This window comes from Brachypodium distachyon, chromosome 2 (genome assembly GCF_000005505.3).
Source record: "Brachypodium distachyon strain Bd21 chromosome 2, Brachypodium_distachyon_v3.0, whole genome shotgun sequence".
NCBI lineage: Eukaryota > Viridiplantae > Streptophyta > Magnoliopsida > Poales > Poaceae > Brachypodium > Brachypodium distachyon.
Genome location: NC_016132.3, coordinates 48,088,598 through 48,110,818, shown reverse-complemented (window position 1 = coordinate 48,110,818; position 22,221 = coordinate 48,088,598). Strand labels below are relative to the sequence as shown.

The 22,221-nt window shown below is 46.6% G+C and overlaps 2 protein-coding genes and 1 long non-coding RNA gene across 3 annotated transcripts; all 3 read left to right on the top strand.

Annotated features, from left to right (window-relative positions):
- The first annotated feature begins 1,757 nt into the window (after nucleotides 1-1,757).
- LOC100843971 (phospholipase A1-II 5) lies at nucleotides 1,758-3,426 on the top strand. Its single transcript, XM_003569617.4, has one exon. It carries the CDS (start codon nucleotides 1,858-1,860, stop codon nucleotides 3,271-3,273), a length of 1,416 nt encoding a protein of 471 aa, XP_003569665.1. The 5' UTR covers nucleotides 1,758-1,857; the 3' UTR covers nucleotides 3,274-3,426.
- A 9,384-nt stretch (nucleotides 3,427-12,810) lies between these two features.
- On the top strand, nucleotides 12,811-13,937 carry LOC104582855. The gene is made up of 2 exons (XR_730893.3): nucleotides 12,811-13,108; nucleotides 13,237-13,937. It is a non-coding gene; the product is annotated as an uncharacterized LOC104582855 (long non-coding RNA).
- A 6,269-nt stretch (nucleotides 13,938-20,206) lies between these two features.
- Nucleotides 20,207-22,197, top strand: LOC100823564 (probable polyamine oxidase 5). Its single transcript, XM_003566997.4, has one exon. It carries the CDS (start codon nucleotides 20,282-20,284, stop codon nucleotides 21,818-21,820), a length of 1,539 nt encoding a protein of 512 aa, XP_003567045.1. The 5' UTR covers nucleotides 20,207-20,281; the 3' UTR covers nucleotides 21,821-22,197.
- Nucleotides 22,198-22,221: the final 24 nt, after the last annotated feature.

Here is a 22,221-nt window from a genome sequence, read left to right as displayed (position 1 = left end):
AATCGAATCACGGGATCGACCGTTGCGTCCTCAAAAATCTCTTTTGTAGTTGTATGAATATCATGTTTAGACCTGAGGGTTCTTAGGTGGCTTAGAAACAGTTATTTCTCAATCAGCTGAAAAACAGCAGAACGGTACGAAGAAAAATCTGAATTCCAACTTATATCTTTGTTGTAACCAAATACAGTATGGCTTAAGCAAATCTAGCTTCTACTCTGGAACACGTATACACATGCTAACCATGGTTGTATCCATGGTTAGCATGTCCATATCAACACATCATTGGTAGTAAATCGAGCTTCTAGAATAGCAACAACTCAGATCGATACATAAACCCAAAGATGCATGTACTCCAGTAGTATTTGGGCAATTAATTAGGCTGATATATATATATATGTCCATCGTTTGTGCCCACCATGCAATACCAATTGTGTCATTTGTAGTCGGCAGGTTAGCAAAGCAAGCAGATTCGTCCTGCTGCCACTCTGATCACTCGTTTTCTTCGGATCAGGATTGGTACTACATACACCGAGACAAGACACGCATGCTCTTGACGGTGATACAATACAAGTCCGGGCAGGGCCGTGGAGGAACTGCAAATGATTCCGTCCAGGCCCTCTTCTTCCGGGCCCAGTTTCTCGCCTGGCTTGGCTTGTGTTGCTGTGCATCTTACATGACTTTGATCATCTACCAGTCCAGGGCACGTTATTTTCCATTGATCCCAACCTGCTAAAATGTTAGCGATGGCACAACTTTAGCAAAGTGACTAGTACACGCTGAAGTGAAATAAGGCACCACGACGACGATATTTTCTACCCTTTTATGCGATTATTTGTCCGCACACTCCGTTGCTAATTTCAGATTCTCTCAACTTGTGCGGTCTCTGTTGAGAATTTTGATCGAAGATGATCGATCATAAAGAGTTTTACCAGATGTTGTTACAATTCCACCAAATTCTGTGACGATCTTGAATGTTTTTTTTTTTCCAAACGATCTCACGATCGGCTTCCATTATAGAAATAACAGAACAGAGGTTCACCCATAACACGCCAGATAAAAGTACCAGGCTGCCAAACGCAGTCCCGAACACACGCAGGAGAGTTTAACAGGAAGAAACGATGAAATCTAATTACGATCTTGAATGTTGGCTCCTTGTCAAATGATTTTTAAAATAAACTTCAGCAGAGTCTGGTGTTTTGTCCAGGCAAAGAACCGTCGGTCTTGTGTTGAAAAGGAGCTATTGGTCATACGACTTTGCTGTTTCTCAGACGATCAAAAAACTACTATTTCTAGGTCCACGTTACAAAATCATCCAATGATTGATTCAGATTTATCAAATAGAGTAAATTTCATAAATCCACGTTTCTCGACGCTTGGGATTCATCGGGCCACAATTATAAAGGGACGTAGAATCTTCATCCAGCGGTTAAACAATTTTTGACTAGAAAATAACGGTATTTCTAAATTGACGATATATAACGAGTTAACCCCTGTAAGTTCTAACTCAGATTATCGTCGGCAACCTATTGCCTAAAAAATTGTCAATTTGTCATACCTACTTCGTATATACTCCAAAATACCAAAATTAGCAAAAAGGAAGAATAATCTGAACACAAGAGACCGATAGGCGCGGAATGGCACGATGGGACAGGGTGATGTAGAACCGGCCCTTCGTCACCGCGGCACGCCCCAACCACTCGCTCTCCGCTTAGCGCGAACCCACAATCCTGAGAGCTACTAAAACCAAGCACTCGCCACCTCCCACGAGGCTCTGACCAGTGGCTGGCTACTCGTTATCCAACAATCTTCTTCTCATCACACCGCGCTCGGCTCGGCACCGGCACCGGCGCGCGCACAATGGACGTGAGCCAAGGCGTCCTCCTGTCCAGCGCCCTGGTCGGCGCCGGCGCCAATGGCACCACCCCGGCGTGGCCCGAGCTGCTGGGCTCCGCCCACTGGGACGGCCTCCTTGACCCTCTGAACCTGACGCTCCGCCGCCTCATCCTCCTCTGCGGCGACCTCTGCCAGGTGACCTACGACTCCTTCAACTCCGACTCCCACTCCAAGTACTGCGGCACGTGCCGCTTCTCCAGGGCGACGCTCTTCAGCCGCACGCAGTTCCCCGCCGCGGCCGACGTTTCCGTGGCCGCCAACCTCTACGCGACCGCCCAGACGTCGCTCCCCGCGGGGCTCATGGTGTACTCGCTCTCCCGCGAGGCCTGGAGCAAGGAGTCCAACTGGATCGGCTACGTGGCCGTGTCCACGGACGCCGCGGCCGCCGCCACGGGCCAGCGTGTCATCTACGTGGCGCTGCGCGGCACCATCCGGAACCTGGAGTGGGTGGACGTGCTCAAGCCGGACCTGGTCGCGCCCGACGCCATCCTGCCGGAGTCCGACCCGGCCCGCGGCCACGCGCGCGTCATGAAAGGGTGGTACGTCATCTACACCTCCAGCGACGAGCGGTCGCCCTTCTCCAAGTACAGCGCGCGCGACCAGCTGCTGGCCGCAGTGCGCGAGCTTGTCGCCAAGTACAAGGGCAAAGTCGGCGAGAGCCTCAGCATCGTGTGCACCGGCCACAGCCTCGGCGCGTCGCTGGCCACGCTCTGCGCGTTCGACATGGTGGTGAACGGCGTGTCCAAGGTCGGCGACGCGCACGTCCCGGTGGCCGCCATCGTGTTCGGCAGCCCCCAGGTCGGGAACCCGGAGTTCAAGAAGCGGTTCGACGAGCTTCCCAACCTCCGCGCGCTGCACGTCAGGAACAAGCCGGACCTCATCCCGCTGTACCCGAGCAACCTCCTGGGCTACGCCAACGTCGGCGACGTGCTCTCCGTGGACTCCAAGAAGTCCCCCCACCTCAAGCCCGACACCACCAACGTCGGCGACTACCACAACCTGCAGGGCATCCTGCACACCGTGGCCGGGTGGAACGGGAAGGACGGCGAGTTCAAGCTGCAGGTGAACCGGAGCGTCGCGCTGGTGAACAAGTCGTCCGCTTTCCTCAAGGACGAGAACCTCGTGCCGGAATCGTGGTGGGTGGAGAAGAACAAGGGGATGGTGCTCGGGGTCACCGGTGAGTGGCAGCTCGAGCAGCCCGCCGAGGAGAACCTGCCAGTCCCGCCGGTCGTGACCGGGAAGGTCATCGACGACGATGTCGCTGCCGACACGAGCAATAAGGAGGAGCCCAAGATACCTGTTGCGGAAGGGAAAAAGAAGGGCACGGGATCCAAATTTCTACCTGCATGCTTTAGAGGGCCGGTTAATGTGAATGATTGAAACGATCGTATGATCTGATTTTGCTATTCATCGTGAATACTGTAGTCCGATTGTACGTGTGGCATAGTGACTGCTGTGGTGTATAGCCGGTGTTAAAGTTGTGAGAGGTTTATTGCCAAAAACAACTATCTGATGGTTGTGAGGTTGTGTACTTGTGTTTTTTTTTTCCCGAAAAGGGGAAGCGATCCCCGGCCTCCGCATCAATTGATGCACACAGCCATTTTTATTGCAATGTGATCAAAAATCATACAATTCACTGATCAACGATAGTCGATACAAAGATAAGCCAACGAAATAGCTCTAACAAGACGAAATTATGCATCTAGGCGTCTAGTACACCGCCAGCCAGCCTGGCTGAAGATATCCCGAGCGACCATCTCCAGTCGGTTGCATCCGGTATCCAAAGGTTCCCGCAGACGCGCAGGAAGCAGGAAAGCCCACAGTCGGATCCAATGGGTAGCTCTGAAAACAACCTGCAAAAAATGTGGAACTCTGATTCTATTAAAAACAACATCATTTCTGCAGTTCCAAATAGCCCAACAGAAAACTGAAACTCCCATTCGAATATGAGTCTTAATTTTATTGTCTAACCCATTAAGCCAGTTGCCAAATAAATTAGTAATCAAAGTCGGTGGAGGCAGATTAAAAATAATATAAATGATGCGCCACACAATGCGAGCTAAAGGACATGAAATAAAGAGGTGATGTACAGTTTCATCGAAGTCACAAAAGCAACACTTTAAACTCCCCTCCCAGTTCCGTTTCGCAAGATTCTCTTTAGTTAAAAGAACTTTGCGGTCGAGAAACCACATAAATATCTTCACTTTTGAAGGAATTTTTAACTTCCACAGGTATTTCCGATGAAAAACCGTTTGTCCTTCCATAAAGTCTGCGTACATAGACTTCACAGTAAAAATGCCCGAGGAAGATAGACTCCAAACAAACTTATCCGGCTCACCAGAAAATTGCACCAACATCAAACGCCGAACCAAATGCAGCCAACGCGCCCATTTTTGTCCATCGAGGTTCCGTCTAAAACTTATATTCAGAGGAACCGACGCAAAGACCGTAGCAACAGAAACATTTTTGTGCTGCACAATCCGAAAGAGCGAAGGATATTGAGTTGCAGTGAAATATACCTCAGCTACTCTAGTGTGCAACTATAGCTAGTCACGTACTCTCATACACTCAGCTACTCCAGTGTGTTTGCAAAAACCACTCACGTCACCGAAAATGTGTCTTTGCCTCATGCCTCGGTATTTGCCGGCAGCATTTCCTCGGCCTCCGGCAAAGAAGGCTTTGCCAAAGGCAAAAAAGGAGATGCCTCCGGCAAAGAAAAAGCCTACCGCAAAGAATAAAAAGGCTTTGGGCAAAGAAAGGCCTGGCAAAGAAGGCAGCCCACGTGGACTTAACAGGTGCCTAACGGGGAGAAAACGGGCTCCGGCAAAGATTCTTTGCCGGCCTCAGGCAAAGATGTTTTCAATATTTTTTCTTTTGTATCCCTTTCCTCTCTAGTTTATAATTTAAATCACTACTTTTTGAGTTAAACTTTTTATTGTACTTTCATTTAGCATTGATGATGAGCAATACGAATTAAAATCATAACTTTTTATGTAAAAATATTGATTTACCATTTTCTAGATCCGTTGAATAGGGAAAAATGAAACAATACTAAAACTTTGTCAAATATTCACAAATTTTGGCATGGTACCAATTAATTGGTATAAAACACTAGGACAAAAATTACAAGTCAATACACAAAAGGAAAAATGGTACATACTTCACAAAATGTACGATCTCGAGAGTTAACCTCCAAATTTGAGTCCCGAACCAAGCTTTGCATTTGACCCACTTTTTAGTTGAAACTTTTACTGTGGTTTGATTTGTAATTAATGATTACTAATATGAATTAAAATCACCACATTTTATGTAAAAATAATTACTTATCATTTTCTATAGCCGTTTAATTGGGAAAAATGAAATAATACTAATACGTTGTCAAAAAGAACAATTTGACAACGTTTCAGTGTGATCCAAATTTCTACCTGCATGCTTTAGAGGGCCGGTTAATTAGTTTGTGAATAAATGAACGATTGAAACAATCGTGCGATTTGATTTTGCTATTTATCGCGAATAGTGGCTTTTTATTGTTGGCATATTTATCGTAGTGGATGGTGTGAGATGCATGGTTAATATGGTGGTTGTGACGTTGTGTACTTGTGTAATGGTACTGAAATATGCCTCAGCTGCTCCAGTGTGCAGCTAGCTAGTCACGTACTATCAGCTACTCCCATTCCTTTGCAGGAGAGCGTATCAGGCGCACCAGAGCGCTCGACCCACCTGAGCGGCCGGATCGAAAAGGAATGGCCTAGATCAAACCGGACATAGGATTTCGTAGTTTGAAAGGGAAATCTTGCCCCTGTATGGGTTTTGATGAATGATGACAACATGGTTGAGGAACTAATGAGTTACACGGAGTGTTTCAGCTTTTAGTTCCTCAGAAGAGTTGGTCTAACCAGCATCGATGACCCCTAAAATTGAAGTACAGGTACTGGCTTAAAGTATGAAAAACTAAATGAAGAACGGTGAAGAACATGAAACGTAGCATTCTTCATAGGTCTTTCCGTAGTTGTTTTCTTCACCTGAGTATAGGAACGCCGTACTATTAAGGGGGGTTTGAAGTGTGGAGCTGGTTCAGGTGAAACCTATTCTTCATGTTAAGCTTAGGCGAAAACCATTTTCTGTGTGAGTGTTTTTTGTCGGAGTGAAGAATGAAGCATTTCAGACTTCACAGAAACTTCCGTGCGAAGTCTTCACTCTGATTTCAAATGTGTTTGAAAATATGTCGCTTTCGTGCTTGACCACCTAATCTAACCGTTGTGAGACAAAGTGATAAAGTGTGAGCTGGATTCTCAAGAATCATTTTATCCAACGAGTCACAACGGCTAGATCAGCCGTGGCCAAGGCTTTATAAGACGACCCACCCCGAAAGAGTTCGGTGGTGAACCCCAGTGAATTGTTTTGAAGAACACCTGATTAAACCCTTAGAGCTGAACTGAGCGTGAAGAATGGGATCCCCTCTCTAGCCGAGCACGTGAAGCTTGTTACTCTTGGTGATTGGCATCACCTAGACGGCTAGGAGTCAGTGTTGAAGAGCAATCGAAGATTATGATTTGCCATCAACCAGTCTGTGAAAGTCCGGAGATCACCTCAAAATCTACCACGAGTAACTGGGCGAGACTTTGGTCTTAACTCAGGAGGATTGGGTGGACTTGTGTGTCCGCGAGTCTTGTGTGACTCAGCCCCCTCAACGGAGACGTAGGATTGTGCCAACAATCTGAACTTCGGAAAACAAATTTCTGTGTCTTCAGTCCTGGTGATTTCGTTTCTCAACTTTTACTCTATGTTGAAGTATAACTGATTCATTGTGTTCTGTCTTCATTGCTGCTATAAACTTGTTCATCTTTCTTCTTTCCGCTGCAACTCTAAAATAGGTAAGTGTTATCCCTGTTGTTGAAGTACTGTGACTGTCCTCAGTCTTCAGTCTTCATTTTGAAGAAGTTTTAAACTGGTCACATTCACCCCCCCCCCTCTGTGACATAATCGATCTTTCATAGTTCTTCATTTAGGCCCTTAAGTATGTTTGGAATCAACCGGACATAGGATTTCGTAGTTCTTCATTTAGGCCCTTTAGTAGTTTTCGGACTTCGGGTGGATTTAAACATAACTCAAGGGTGTGATTGAATGGAAAAATATCCTACAGAGGAGTGGAGTGTGCGGGTTGATTCGAGACAAACTTAAAAGCCTAAATGAAAACTAAGAATTCCGTATCTCCGATTAGACCTGGGGCCTTCATTTTCCATCTGACGGCTCGCGTGGCTCGGGAGCACCGGTGCACCTGATACGTTCTCGTCTTTGCAAACTGTCACATATTGTGGGACACACAAAATTGTGCATAAACACGTGAATTTCATATGGTGTCACGACCTTGATCAGTAGATTTAACTATTCCAAGTTCTCTCTCATGAATGCATATCCATATACTCCCTCCGTTTCCAAATTCTTGCCATGGTTTTAGTTCACCACGACAAGAATTTAAGAACAAAGGGACTAGGGAATAGTAGCTTTTGAAATATCGTACGCATGTATGGTACCCATTGTGTTTAATGAGGCATGCACTAAATTCATCACAAGTAAATCCATACGATTATAACCCGAATTTCTCTAGCCGTGCTAGCACCTCAGACTGGTCAATTCTTGTTCTGTTCCGAGCTTTCCTGTAAATATTTTTTTTAAATGTGCAGCGTTCACTCTCAACTCTTGTCAGGAGTCAGAGCTTCTCCACTCGCCCCCCCATATGGTCCGGCCAATGCCATGTGTGGAGGAAGGGAGGGCACAAGCAATTCGTTTGTGGTGGAGCCGGCACCCAGATGCCACAAAATCTGGTTTGTCTCGCCGGCAAGGATGGTGCGCCGTGCTTTTTTGTTTTACGCTGACGCTCGCATTTGGGGCGGAGCATCTCTTTCTTCTCGCACTAGTACAACTGTACAACTACAATAAGCGCTCCCGACCTCCTGTGATTGATGAAATGACGACCATTCTTCAATAATTTAACATGATGTGATATTTATCTTTTGGAGGGAATGATGGATTGATGAAAGCACGACCATTTTTCAATAATTTAACACGATGAGATATTTATCTTTTGAGGGAATGATGGAGACACCCTCCCTCGTGGGCTATTTTTCAATATCATCCAATACCTTCATGGCTGGATTTCTCAAGTCCAAACAATAACACAGGATCCTCTCAAGGAGAAAAAAACACAGGAGGCCCGCGCCCATCGCGAAGACAAAGACAAAATGGTGCCTGTGACGAGCCTGAGTTTTTGATCAAATCTGCCTGGCCAGGCTAGCCTGAGAGATGATGTTGTTTGGTTGGAGTTTGGTGCCTGTGCAAAAACATATTCACTGATTCTGTGCTTTGCTTTGGAGGAAGCGTAAATTATCAAGTGCGTGTTCTCCTATTCTTCATTCTCGTTGCATTCCCTCCTAGTACGACACTCCAACATAGAGCAAGAAGAAAAATCACAACAGAGTTCAGCACCGCGAGCAGCAGTAGATTGTGGAGATGAGTTCTGCAGCAGATGAGTATTAATTTCCGGTAGCGGCTCTTGCAAGTTCGAGCGGTGGTATACGGGTACTCAAGTTAGCAGATTCCAGCTGTGATGGCTCTGTACGTATGGCGGCACCCGTACTCCAGAGACAAGATTTGCAGTGGACTGAATCTGCTAATCGTGTTTTGCGTTGCTGCCTGGAGGTCAGGCCTCAGATTTCGTCGGCTTGGAACAGGCTAATGAGTAATGAACTTGCCGGGAGTGACAGGCCAGGCGGGGGTTTCAGACATCACGCGCCGACCAAACAGGGTCCAGGCACGTCACCGGCATCTCTCCGGCCAGGCAGCTTTCCTCCAGGGTTGCAACCAAACAGACCCAAATAAACATTCCGGGTGTTCCTGCTGCATGGATCTGGGCATTTGGCCCGCCACAAACTCGTAGCAGCGATCCTCCCTCCGGTGCCCAGGGATGCCTGCCGTGGAAAATTGAGACAAAATTACTGATGATTCTTTAGCCACACATTCGTAGCACCGATCCTCCCTCCAGTGCCAGCAATACCAGCCGGAGCATAGAGCATAGAAAATTGAGGCTAAGTTTTCATACCGTGCAGTGGTTCATTCCATCTAAAAAATCATCATTAACAAAACTGAGGCTAAAAATTCATACTCCCTCCGTCCGACAAAAGATGTCTCAATTTTGACCAAATTTGAATGCATCTATACACTAAGTCATGTCATGATACATCCAAATTTTAACAAACTTAAAACATCTTTCGTTAGATGGAGGAAGTACCGTTGTTTATTGGACAAATAGCTGGGTTTCAGCAATGTTACTCAGTTAGAGAGGAAGAGACAAAAAGCTTAAGCACACCATGTCGGAGTGCGGTGACATGTCAGGTTTGCAGTCAAGGCGCCATAGGAGGCTGAATGCTCACCTGCATGAGGTGTTCACAATTATTAGTTGTTGACATTTTGGTGAATTGCTAACCACGTTTGGCGCGTGGTGATAACCCTGTCATGAAACCAGGTTATAAACTGCTGTTATATCTTCTCCGTAGGCCCTGTGGTACTAAAACGGTCTATGCCCTCCCTCGTCTCCAGTATATAGTCCGTATTTATCTGGGCCAAATAAAAAACCCGAAACCAACTGTCAGCCCGGCCCGTACTGGAGTCTGGACGTACGTCCCATGATCAGACTAGAGCCCGGCCATGAACCACGAAGCGCCGGCCCGTACTCCACGTGCTCGGTCGTCTGCCTTAGCGCTCTTAAGAAAAAGTCGTTTACGGGACACTCGCTGGCTGCTTGTTGGTGTCCGTGCGAATGTGGCATGCCAATCTGCTGCACCAGCAAACGGCCTCGCTAGCTGCTCTTTTTTCATGCATGAAAAGAACAAACTCGCCAGATTACTACTCCTCTAATCCTTTCTTGACTTAAATTTGTCTAAAAATGGATGTAGGAGTATTTATTTCTACAAAATGTCTAGATACATGTAATATTTCGACAAGAATTATGAAACGGAGGGAGTATTACGCATGTCTTTACCTGCGCATTACGTTAAAGGAATGTTCCCGATGGTTATAGACGTCAAAATGAAAACAAGACTAGACCATAAAAAAATAATTCTTTGAGAGATTTAATTGTTAAAATTGCAAAAACAATTATCGCAAAGCTATAGGAATCCTCTTGGCTCTTATCCAGACAGCAAGACTCATTTTGTCTATTTTATCTCTACTACTATAGTGTAGCAGTTTTGAGTTCGGATTTACCACCCTCGCTTCAGTTTTTCAGCTGCCGTAACAAGATGAAACCAATTTCAGACGTCAATTTCTTCTCTTTCAGTGATATCCACCCTCCATCAAACACTGAAATGTTGGATCCGACGGCTAATCTTCCCCGGATTCGCACCTCCGGAACACCTGTGCTCGCTCTAACCAACTCTCGCACCTTCGCGATAGCTCCGGGTGCGGAACACTCCGGCAATCTAAATTTGAATCCAGCCCGCGCGTGGAACACTCCTCGGACACCACACACGAACCAGCGCGCCAAACGTCAGCGTCTCCATCCCCTCCATCTCTTGTCTACACACAGGTATGAATCCATCTCCTTGCATTGCTTCCATCTGCATCTAGGTTGAGAAGGAGCGGAACTGCCCCAACCCACAGGTGAGCACGTGTGTGACCCCCTCTTGTATTTTCTGTTGATTCCATCTGCATCCATCCCTGTCAACGCTTCTTCCTAACAGCCATCTATTCTTATCCCATTGCAAATCTCAGCGTTTTCTATCCTTTGTGGTGGCTATGTGTCTTTTTTGCACATCACGTGTTTGTGTTTTTGTCTAAACTGCTATGAGACATTGGATTAGTGTGTGGTTGTTAAGTTGCATACCGTAGTCGGATGGATGAGTGGAATGGTCTTACTTTTGTATTTTCTGTTAGTTAGTTCAGTACGTGGCATCCATTTGATGCTTCATCTATTTTCTTTCCTTTTTATTACACATGAACACCGTTATATAAAATGTTTTGGTCTGTTCAGAAGTTATACTCATTTAAGAAAAATTGCATATGACCCTCAGTGGTGAGAAATGAGATATTATATGGATAATAATGTTGTAAGTGTTCTGTTATTGACGAGATCAGAGAATAAAAAGTGCAGTTTCATGATTTGCACAGAACTAAATTCTATTTCAGTGACCACTTACATATTTCATAAATTTCTTTGTCCAAATCTCCACGTGAAAATATATATTTTCAGTCAGAGCATTAATTCATAAATTAACTTTATTTACTTTCTAATTGAGATATCCTGTGTTATGTGTATGTAAACAGGGGCTGATTTTACTGAGCTAAATCACCATATTGTTGAACCAATAGATGCGTCGATGAATCGTGCAGGCCGTAAGCGTTATCGTGACCGGGATAGATACTTGCAAATGACACCAAGTCAAAGAGAAGCTTACTTACAGAGGAATCGTGAGTACAAACGAGCTAAACGAGATAGCAATGCAAGTGGTAGTAGTGCACAGTCCACAACTGGCCAAACAAATGTGAGCTACAATGACAACATAGACATGCTCATGGAATCTGCTCTGGGGACAGAAGGTTAGCTTTCTGATGAGTTATAATGGTTGTAATTTAATAACTACTATGTACGCTATGCTGATGGAATATTTTCCTTTTTTTTCAGATTGTTGCATGCACAGTTCAGTGGTCGATCAACAAGGATGTTCCTCAAATATGAAACAACGTTTGGTAAAATCTATACTGTTAGAATCTATTGTTTAAATGGATTACTAATTATAATAGTCTAATTCTTTCCCTTGTTCCTCATGTGAAAAGCAGTGGCCACATTTGGTACTTTCGAGATATCTGAATCAGGTAAACAGTACGTATCTGATTCAAACCATCACATATTTATTCAGTCAAATATGTGCCACCTAGATAATGAAACTCGGCTGACTGTTAGTTCATCTGGAGTACATGGATCTTCTACTTCTCTTAAAGATCAAGCTGCAGATATTGCATTGACAAATAGCGGCCGACGTAAGCGTCAACGTGGCACTAGCTGGTACTCACACTTGGCACCTGAACAAAGAGAAGCATACTTAGAAAGGAATCGTGAGTATAAGAAAAGAAGAAGGTCTAATAGAGAGGGTTGTATTGATGCATATGATGAGACTGATTTGGCAAGTTTTAGTAATAGACAGAATATAGCTAGACAAAGTGACATCTTGCTTAGTCAACATACTCATATGGAAGTTCAAGAGCATATCGTTTCTGAATCTGAAGACACAATCTATGTGCCAACAATGGATATTTTTCCTACTAGCCAAGGTAATTTCAGCACCATATGAAATGTTTCAGTGAAAATGGATATGATATAACAGGTGAATATGGGCAAACCCAGGATATGCTTGAAGGTGATGATGAAGATGATGAGAGCTATATATTCAGTGGAAGAGGTAAACATGTTAGTACATATGTAGCCTAATGGACAAAAAAAAAATTGATATCGTCATGATCATTACATATTGTTTTCTCATTTCCCAATAATAATGGACAGGTTCTGATTATGTATGATATCAAGAACCAAACCGTGCTATTTGTGAAACGCAAGTTGATCTGTATGATCACATATATCATGATTTACCAAATGGTCATCATGTCTTGGAGGCAGTACCCAATTGCAAACATTGCGGCGCAAAAAGGTTTCAATATGAGAGACCAACATTTTGTTGCATGGGCGGAAGAGTCAATATAGTTTCTCGAAGAATTGTGGCGCTTGTACACAAGACAACATCCAGAAGCGAATTATTTTCAAGATAACATACGGTATTCCAATTCACACTTTTTTTTTACATCTTGTTTGGACGTAGATATTGAACCTTGGTATTAGACATTGACATTACAAAAAGTCCGAATACCAAGATTTAGGGTGTTTGGCTGGTTTAAATATTCATACATGACATTCGGGCTCAATATTGAGCATCCAGTCCATCAGGCAAAACTGGGTCTCAGCCAATGTCAGGTAAAAGGCTCGACATCGTGCGGTATTCGGGATCCTCGTTCTATCGCCCGACACCCGCGCTCGATTCCTCACGGACACGTTTTATTTTACCTTCTCCCTTCTAATTCCTCACGCGCAGACCTGAGGGCTCCGTCCCGAGACTCCCGAGCCCGCCTCCTCGTTCAGTCCTTCTCCATGCGAGCGGCGCCGGCGGAGGTAAGGCAGCGACGGCCCGCCTCCTCCTTCTCCAGCGGCTGTGGCAGCCGACCTGCCTCCGAGCGGCCGCGGCCCCTTCCCGCGCCGCCTCCCTCACCTCTCACCCCTCTTCCTCTCCGCGATAGCAGGCTCCCCGGCGACCGGCTCAGGCGACCCGGCGCTCTCCTCCCTCGTCCGCGCCGCAACCCTATTACAAGACTGCGCCGCTGCCGCCCTCGTCCAAGGCGCAATCGAGGCCGATTCCGTCCGGAATCGGGGCCGCCGGCCCTCAAGCCTGCCCGACGCGAGGAGGGACGAGGGAGTGGAGGCGGTGAGTCCTCTTCGTCGTCAGCTAGCGGCAGCGGCTGGCCAGGCGAGGGCGGCGGCGGATGCGGGCGCGGCGGCCGACGGCGGTGCGCGAAGGGAGCGGCAGCTAGCGGCCGAATCGGCGGGCATGGAGGAGCTGCGTGGAGAAAACGAAGAACATGAGGTCGCAGATTTCACGGACCCGAAGCTGCTGGCCATTCTTCAGGAACTGGACCCTGCACCTGTAGATAATTCAAGCAACCGCTGATGCTTGCTGCTGCTAACTGGATGATGAACAACTCTGTTACTTGAAGCTGCTGTTATCATCCTGATTTCTCGTAGTGTCACACACGAACACGATGATGAACAACTCTGTTACTCTTGTCTTTTTGGGTGGTCCAGATTTACTCCAGAATTTGTCTACACTTGTTTATGTGAACGAATAAAGATCTAAGCTACGTGGTAGCAAGGAAGGATTACTGGGATTTGATAAATGAAACATTTTGGTACGTGCATAAAATTATAATGCTCGTACTCATCCAAATGCAATTCTATGATTTTGACCGTCCAAACAGGATTTGGCATTCAACCCCAATATCAAGTCTATGTTTCAAATACCTAATAATCCAAACATAAATATTGGCATTCAACCTCAATATAAATATCATGTGATATTTGCATTGAAGCCAATGCAATGCCAAGCCTTCCAATGTTTACATCCAAACAAAGTCTTACCTTTTTTGGTGTTATGTTGGACCAACCATATTGCAATAAAAGATATGGGGTTTACACTTTCCGTGCACAAGGTCAGATTTATCATGGAATTGACCAATTGGTTCCAACAGGGGATGGTCCTAAACATCTACAACTATACTTTTATGACATTGATGTGGACTTGCAACATAGATTCAGACACTCTCCTAATCTTGATAGAGTTCTCATCCGAAAGTTGACGCAGATACTTTTACAAAATCCTTATGCCCAATTATTTCGAAACCTTGGTTCAGTCTCAAATCTTGATGAATATCAATTTGAGCTAAACACAGACATTTGCTTAGATCAACTGGTATATAATACACCTACTACGTCACAAGTAGCAGCAATCTGGGTAGAGGGAAACAATCCTCAAGGTCACTTCGACAGGAGTATAATTATATATGGTAAATCAGATAAGCCGCAATACATAAAAGCATACCAAGGTTGCTATGATCCACTCTCATACCCACTTTTTTTTTCCAAATGGGGAAGTTGGTTGGAACTTGAATATACCAAAAGTGGGAACAAATGCAACTCTTAATATTAACCATCAATTAAATGACCTCAGTGATGAAGGTAAGAATAGTTATTTTATATTTTGATGGTGTGGTCATTTCTATTTCTTTCGTATTTTAATTTTTTTTCGTTGTATAGGGCAGGAGTACAACTCTGGTTCTTGTGTTTCGACAAGGGAATATTATTGTTTCAAATTGCAAATACGAGCCAGAGAACTCAATGTCTTACTTTTTGGAAAACGACTCACTCAACAATATGTTGTTGATATGTACATAAATATTGAATCGATAAGGTTGGCATTCTACTTAAAACCAGCAAATCAATGTCTCATACGAGCAGATCTGTATCAAGGGTTGGTTGATAGTGTTGTCGCTGGTGAGACCCGGGCATGCATGATTGGCAAGCGTATTGTACTCCCACCATCTTTTGTTGGGGGTCCAAGGGACATGCGCCGAAGGTATCTAGATGCCATGGCCTTGGTACAACGGTTTGGAAAACCGGATTTATTTATTACAATGACATGCAACCCTAGGTGGGAAGAGATAGTAAACAAGCTCGCACCCGGCCAATCAGCACAAGACCGACCAGACTTGGTAGCCCGAGTCTTTAAGGCAAAATTAGAGGATTTGAAGAAGCTTATATTCAAGAAGAAATTCTTTGGCGAAGTTGCTGCTCACGTGTATGTGATTGAATTTCAGAAAAGAGGGCTTCCCCATGCACATTTCTTGATAATTCTCAAGTCAAATTACAAAATAAACAACCCTGATAAAGATAAGTACCATGTGATACATGATTTAGTTATTAAACACATGATACATGGTCCATGTGGTGTTTTGAATAGAAAAAATTCTTGCATGCAGGACGGAAAATGTAAATACCACTATCTCCGCCCGTTCTTAGAGACTAGGTTGCAAGGAGATGACTCATATCCAGTACGAAGGGATGATGGTCGTCAAGTGCACATTAGGGGAGCAGTTTTGGATAATAGATGGGTTGTTCCATACAATCCATACCTGCTTATGAGATACAATTGCCATATCAATATTGAAGTTTGCTCCAGCATCAAGGCTGTTAAGTATTTATTCAAGTACATATATAAAGGTCATGACCGTGCCTCTTTTATCTTAGAAGCCGCGGGAGATACGGTTATTGATGAAATCCGTGAGTACAAAGGTGCCAGGTTTATATCACCTCCGGAGGCAATTTGGAGGATTTATTCTTTTAATCTCAGTGAGATGTCTCCTCCTGTTCTACAATTACAGGTTCACTTGCCAAATATGCATACTGTGCGTCACAAAGATTCTGACAATTTGAAGAACATCATAGATACAGAATCATCTTCCAAGACAATGTTAACTGAGTATTTCAAAATGAACTCCATTGATAATTATGCCAAAAAAATTCTGTATAAGGAATTTCCTGAATTTTATATATGGCAAAGAAACCATAAGACATGGAGACGTCATATGCAGAGGATTCAAATAGGTAGACTTGTGGCTGCTCACCCTGCAGAAGGCGAGCGATATTACTTGAGAGTATTGCTAAACCATCTAGGGGGGCTACTTCTTTTGAGAATTTTACGCACCGTTGAAGGTGTTGTTTTTTCCACATTTAGAGAGGCTGCAGAAAAAAGGGGTCTCATTGAAGCAGATAATAGCATTTCTGATTGTCTCACGGAAGCTGCAACATTTCGAATGCCTTATGCACTTAGAAGACTTTTTGCTACAGTATTGGCCTTCTGTGAGGTAACGCATGTTCGTGAATTATGGGATAAGCACTTTGAAGCCATGTCTGATGATTTTCGTATGGAGAGCGTAAGTAATGAAGCAATTTAGCAAAGGGTGCTTAGGGATATTGGAGAATTGCTGTACTCTATGGGGAAGGAGATCAAGAGCTTTGATCTTCCCAATCTATTGGATGCAGATGATTTGGAAAGCTTAGAGCTTGTTTGACACGAAAAATACTTAAAGGAGAGAAAAAAAAAGTATTTTTCTCGCACCGGGGAAAATTAAAACGCGGGCATGCCAGTGTACTAAGTACACAAAGAAAATAATAATATGGAAATTACACATTATTAATCATAACAAAAAAATAAGTGTTTATTTCCGGGTGTAGTGTGCGCTCCGTAGCCTACTAGCTCAGCTAACATGACATAGCGATCATGGTCTTCTGGTTCCCGGGGCCTTGGGAGGCTTCCGGTTAATTATTCCCGCGGCTCGAGCCGCAGGACACCTCCGATTAAGCCGCTGGATCGTCGTCTTCATCTTCATGTCGCGTTCTGCATGCATGGTGGTGACGTGTGGACGGCGGCAGAGTCCATGCACTTGAACATGCACGCGCCGTCGATAGCGTGGCCCTTGTTTCGGCCACACTCGCCCTTACCGTCCGGCCTCGTCGGCCGAACGATGTCGATGTCGTTGAAGTCGCATGGTAGGGCTTGGCATTGACGTCGAGACAACTCAGTGGCATCGTCGAGATGGTCGAGGGGGACCCCCGTAGAGCATCCACCGAAGTCTTACCGGTAGGAGTTGCTTGATAGCAAAGAGGTTGCTGCACACTAGGGATTTACCAAGTCCCGTAGGTGTGCTAGCTTAAGAACGCGCCAGAAGACTGCCTACTAGCAGCCTCGGCGTCGGCGTCGACATCGGCGTCGTAGCTCATGAGGTAGAAGGGCCGCCTGATTAGGCATCCTCGCAGCCTGGCAAAGTGGCCATGCATCGGTGATGTTCTCAGTGGAGAGCCTGCCAAAACGTCATCTTCGTCGGGCGGGCACATCGGCCGAGCACTAACGAACATGACATGGCGATGTCAGAGCAGCAACGGCACCTCTGCCGTCACAGCGCGTTAAGCAGACGTGCGGCGTCGTCTTCTTCAGCTGCGGGTGTCGACGATCTCCCAACGTCGAAGCCGGCGGGCTGCACGTTGGCAGTCCCAGCGGTCTAACGGCCACCATCTGGACGAGGCTCCGGAAGCAGGCCGACAAAACGCACGGCGGCAGCCTCGGCAAATTGGCCGTGGGCAAGCGACCGGCCGCATTCGAAGATGCACAGTACAGAAAAAAAAAGAGGAGAAGGGAGATCAACGATGATCCTCAGCATTGGAGAAAGACGCCATCATTGCTGTCCTTGATCAAGCCCCTGACCGGCTGCTGCTTGTTCTTAATCTTGTACGTGGATGTTCTTTGGTGTTTGTATTCTGGATGTGAGAATATATGTGCTCCTTTTACCTCTGGCCGACGCCCCGGCGGCTTCAGCGCTTCTCCTCTTCTGTCTTCATCGATGGAAGCATTGGCAGGCTTATATAGGCCTCAGCCGGAGCACCGGAAGGAAAGACCACCGTCTCATATTTTTGGCAACTGCAGCTGCCGTGTTTAGAAATCACAAGGACGGCTGATTTGCTAATCGACGCCAAATTGCCGATACTTTCCGGTCTTCGTAGATGTCTGCCGTGTCCTTCCGTGTATACAAGGCCGTTTCCATGTATTTCCCTGAAACGGAGCTTGCCTTTCCATGTTAGCTGGAAGCACGGAAGGCCAATTTCTTGGAGAAGAAAAAATATACCACAGTTTTGACTTGGGAGTGGATGATACATACAATCACTACCCATCTGAATTCCTCAATTCACTCACACCTAATGGTCTGCCTCCACATGTTCTTAGATTGAAGATCAATTGCCCGGACAACTTGCTTCGGAATTTAGATCCATCTAATGGGTTATGCAATGGCACGAGGCTTATTATTAAGGCATTTCAACGTAATGTCATTGATGCTTAGATTATCGGCGGACAACATTCTAGAAAGCGAGTTTTCCTTCCACGAATTCCTTTGTATCCTTCTGAAGATGATGTGCTTCTGTTTAAATTCATAAGAAAGCAATTTCCTATCCGTCTTAGCTTTGCAATGACAATTAATAAAGCTCAAGGTCAAACTATTCCAAATGTTGGCATCTATCTTCCGGAACCTGTATTCTCTCATGGTCAACTATATGTTGCTTTGTCTAGAGGGATATCAAGGCAAACTACAAGAATACTTGCCAAGCCAAAACAAAGATATCGACCCACTTGGGAGAAGTACTAAAAATATTGTCTATAAGGATGTTTTGATATGATAATGTATTACAGACGTAGTGATGTGCTGGAATGACAAAAAATGTAATAACTCAAATTAGTATTATTTTGAATCATGTGAACAACACGATGTTTCTTATGCTCCTTTATCTGTACGTAACATTGTGATATGGAAAAATACTAATTAAGGCTCTTTGTCACACGCACAGCTTTAGCACATTGTTTTAATGCGAAATCATGAATTCGCTTAACTTGGCTTCATTTTAGATATCTAGGTTGATAACCTTTTCTAGCGATCAAAGATTTCGAGCCCATGTCAAGGTTGCAGATTTGGTCATACTTCAGAATATGTCATTCTTCTTTCCATTGAGCGATGCACTGTACCCTGATCATGAGAAGACCGACTTTCCTTTAGTTTAGTTTAAGCCCTATTTTACCTTTTTTTTACAACGTCCAGTTGTTATTATGTGCCTTAACATTAACAGAAACTTCTTATCTCACATATTTTATCTCTTTTTAGTTTGAATCCATGGTTCATTTATATATTAGTCAATATTTCTCATGGAGTAGATCACTCAATAGTTATAATCTGTATTTTTGTATGTTTTCTACAAGAAGAGGCCAAAGCTGAATTATTTGAGCCTTCTTGCCACGTGTATGACATGATCAATCATGTAAGGTGACTAGCAAACATTCAGTTATCGTGGTGACAAATGAAGGTGCTTCACAGCATGTCATCGTGTCCTCCTTCATGTGCATCACATATGTGCCCGCAGTTTCTATAACTGAATTGCTTCTTTTTATGTGGATAGACACACAGCTTCTGATGTATAACTTATTTGAGGAAGTTTCAAATATCAAGCTAATACATATGTCCTAATCTCAGTAAGAAATTTACATGTCCATTTTTGTAATAATAGTATAATTTCTTCACAGCCTAGAGGGCTTGGATAAGACTAGGTAAATGTGTACTCAATAAAGACTTAAATGTTATTTATTTATTTGGAACTGAACATTTGAGGTCAAAGAATCCGCGGATTGTTTATAAATTCATGATATACCACACATCAACTATTGGTTTGCTAGACAGTACAGTAACGAACTTCCTGAGACCAGGGCATCTATGTATTGCCCAATTCGACATGTGGTCCACGAAAAAAATGGTATTGTAGAACATGTTCTGAAGTGTATTATCTATGAAACGTTAAACTCATTTCGCCTTTACATAGTATAATAAAGCTTCAGGGTTCAGGACCCCTCAGTGTCCTGTCTGCACAGCGAGTACTCGTAGACACAACAACGCTACAAGCCTACAATATGTTCGCGCGCTGATGTGACAGAAAGGCAGGGTTCGTCGTGTTGCCCGTGGTGTACCCCGCTGCTTCGCCCGCGTCGTGTAACTTGTGTGTTTTAACAACTCGTTTTTTTTGTATTAAAAAAGCTCGTGCTCGTGTACAAGTTAGGGGGCAGGCCAAATGACAGAAGTAGAGACTCTCAGACGTACCCTGTGGTTCAATAACGAATCTTGAGAGCGCGCACGGCAGGCGACAATGGTGGCGAATAAGCCCCGGATCGTGATAGTGGGCGCGGGCATAGCCGGGCTCTCGGCGGCGCAGCAGCTGTGCCGCGCGGGGCAGGGGGACAAGTTTGACGTCGTGGTGGTGGAGGCCGCCCCCCGCGCCGGCGGCCGGGTCTTCACGTCCGAGTTCGCCGGCCACCGGGTCGAGATGGGCGCGACGTGGGTGCAAGGCATCACCGGCAGCCCCGTGTACGCACTGGCGCACGACGCGGGCGCGCTCACAGAGGATGCCGGTGGTCATCTCCCGTACGAGCGCATGGACGGGCCCTTCCCCGACGACCGCGTGCTGACCGTCGCCGAGGGCGGCGACGTCGTGGACGCGGACAAGGTGGCCAAGCCGGTCGAGGAGCTGTACAGGGGCATGATGGACGCCGCCCGCGCAGGCGAGGCTGGCGGCGGAGGCGGCGGCGTGGAGGAGTACCTGCGGCGTGGGCTGCGAGCCTACCAGGCAGCGCGCACCGACGGCAGCGGGAGCAAGGTGAAAGAGGTCGAAGAGGCGCTGCTCGCGATGCACATCAACCGTGAGCGGACGGACACCTCCGCCGACGCCCTCGGCGACCTGGACCTCGCCGCCGAGGGCGAGTACCGCGACTTCCCCGGTGACCACGTCACGATCCCCGGCGGGTACACCCGCGTCGTGGAGCACCTCGTCGCCGCGCTCCCGCCCGGCACCGTCCGCCTCGGCCTCCGCCTGCGCCGTCTCGATTGGGGCGAGACCCCCGTACGCCTCCACTTCGCCGACGATGGAGCGGCCGCGCTCATCGCCGACCACGTTATTCTTACCGTGTCCCTGGGCGTCCTCAAGGCCAGCCTCGGCAAGGACGCGGCCTCCGCCGCGGGCGCCATCGCCTTCGACCCGCCGCTCCCACAGTTCAAGCGTGACGCCGTGTCGCGCCTGGGCTTCGGCGTCGTGAACAAGCTGTTCGTCGAGTTGGAGGCCGTGGAACCGGAAGGCGGCGGCGAAGAGCAGCAGCTAGCTGGGGCGGCGGCGCCGCCGGATTTCCCTTTCCTGCATATGGCCTTCGACGGCCACGTGGCGAAGATCCCGTGGTGGATGCGAGGCACGGAGTCGATCTGCCCCGTCCACGCGGGCTCCAGCGTGGCGCTGGCCTGGTTTGCGGGGCGGGAGGCCAAGCACCTCGAGTTCCTCCCCGACGACGACGTCGTCCGCGGGGTCCAGGCCACGCTGGACTCCTTCCTTCCGGCCACGTCGTCATCAGGGGCGACGTCACGGTGGAGGGTGAAGAGGATCGAAAGGAGCCGGTGGGCCGGGGACCCGTTATTCGTGGGGTCCTACAGCTACGTCGCCGTCGGGTCGAGCGGGGGGGACCTCGATCGGATGGCCGAGCCGCTGCCACGTGGTGGAGTACCGGAGGCAGATCGGACGCCGCCGCCGCTGCGGGTGCTGTTCGCCGGCGAGGCGACGCACCGGACGCACTACTCGACGACGCACGCCGCCTACCTCAGCGGCGTACGCGAGGCCGACCGGCTGCTGCAACACTACCCCTGAGATTTTCTTCGACGGCAAACCCATGCATGCATGCTAGATCGGCGGGGAAATGGTCGATCGAGCCAGGCACGTGGCATATGTAATAGAAAGTCATCTAACGAGACGGAAGGAGTACAACGGTGTGGTGATAACTGATAAAGCGCGCGGCGTGGATTGATATTCATATCGTCCATATCGCACGAGCTCTTCTGCTTCTACAGAGTTTTTGTCGTGAGAGAGCCTCTTTTCCTTTTTAGCTACGGTACTGTCTAATGTCTTGTCCGTATGACTGCATGAGTAGTCCTGACTCCTGACTTGAACATCCTAGCCGCAGTGATGCGCCTCGTGTCACCTTATCACGGCGTCATTTTCGCGTGCAAAAGAGATAATGTTGTGGATGCTTTCTCGCTAACAGTACCCTC

Coding starts and splice junctions, on each gene's coding strand:
- LOC100843971 (XM_003569617.4), top strand. CDS start 1,858: ATGGACGTGAGCCAAGGCGTCCTCCTGTCCAGCGCCCTGGTCGGCGCC.
- LOC100823564 (XM_003566997.4), top strand. CDS start 20,282: ATGGTGGCGAATAAGCCCCGGATCGTGATAGTGGGCGCGGGCATAGCC.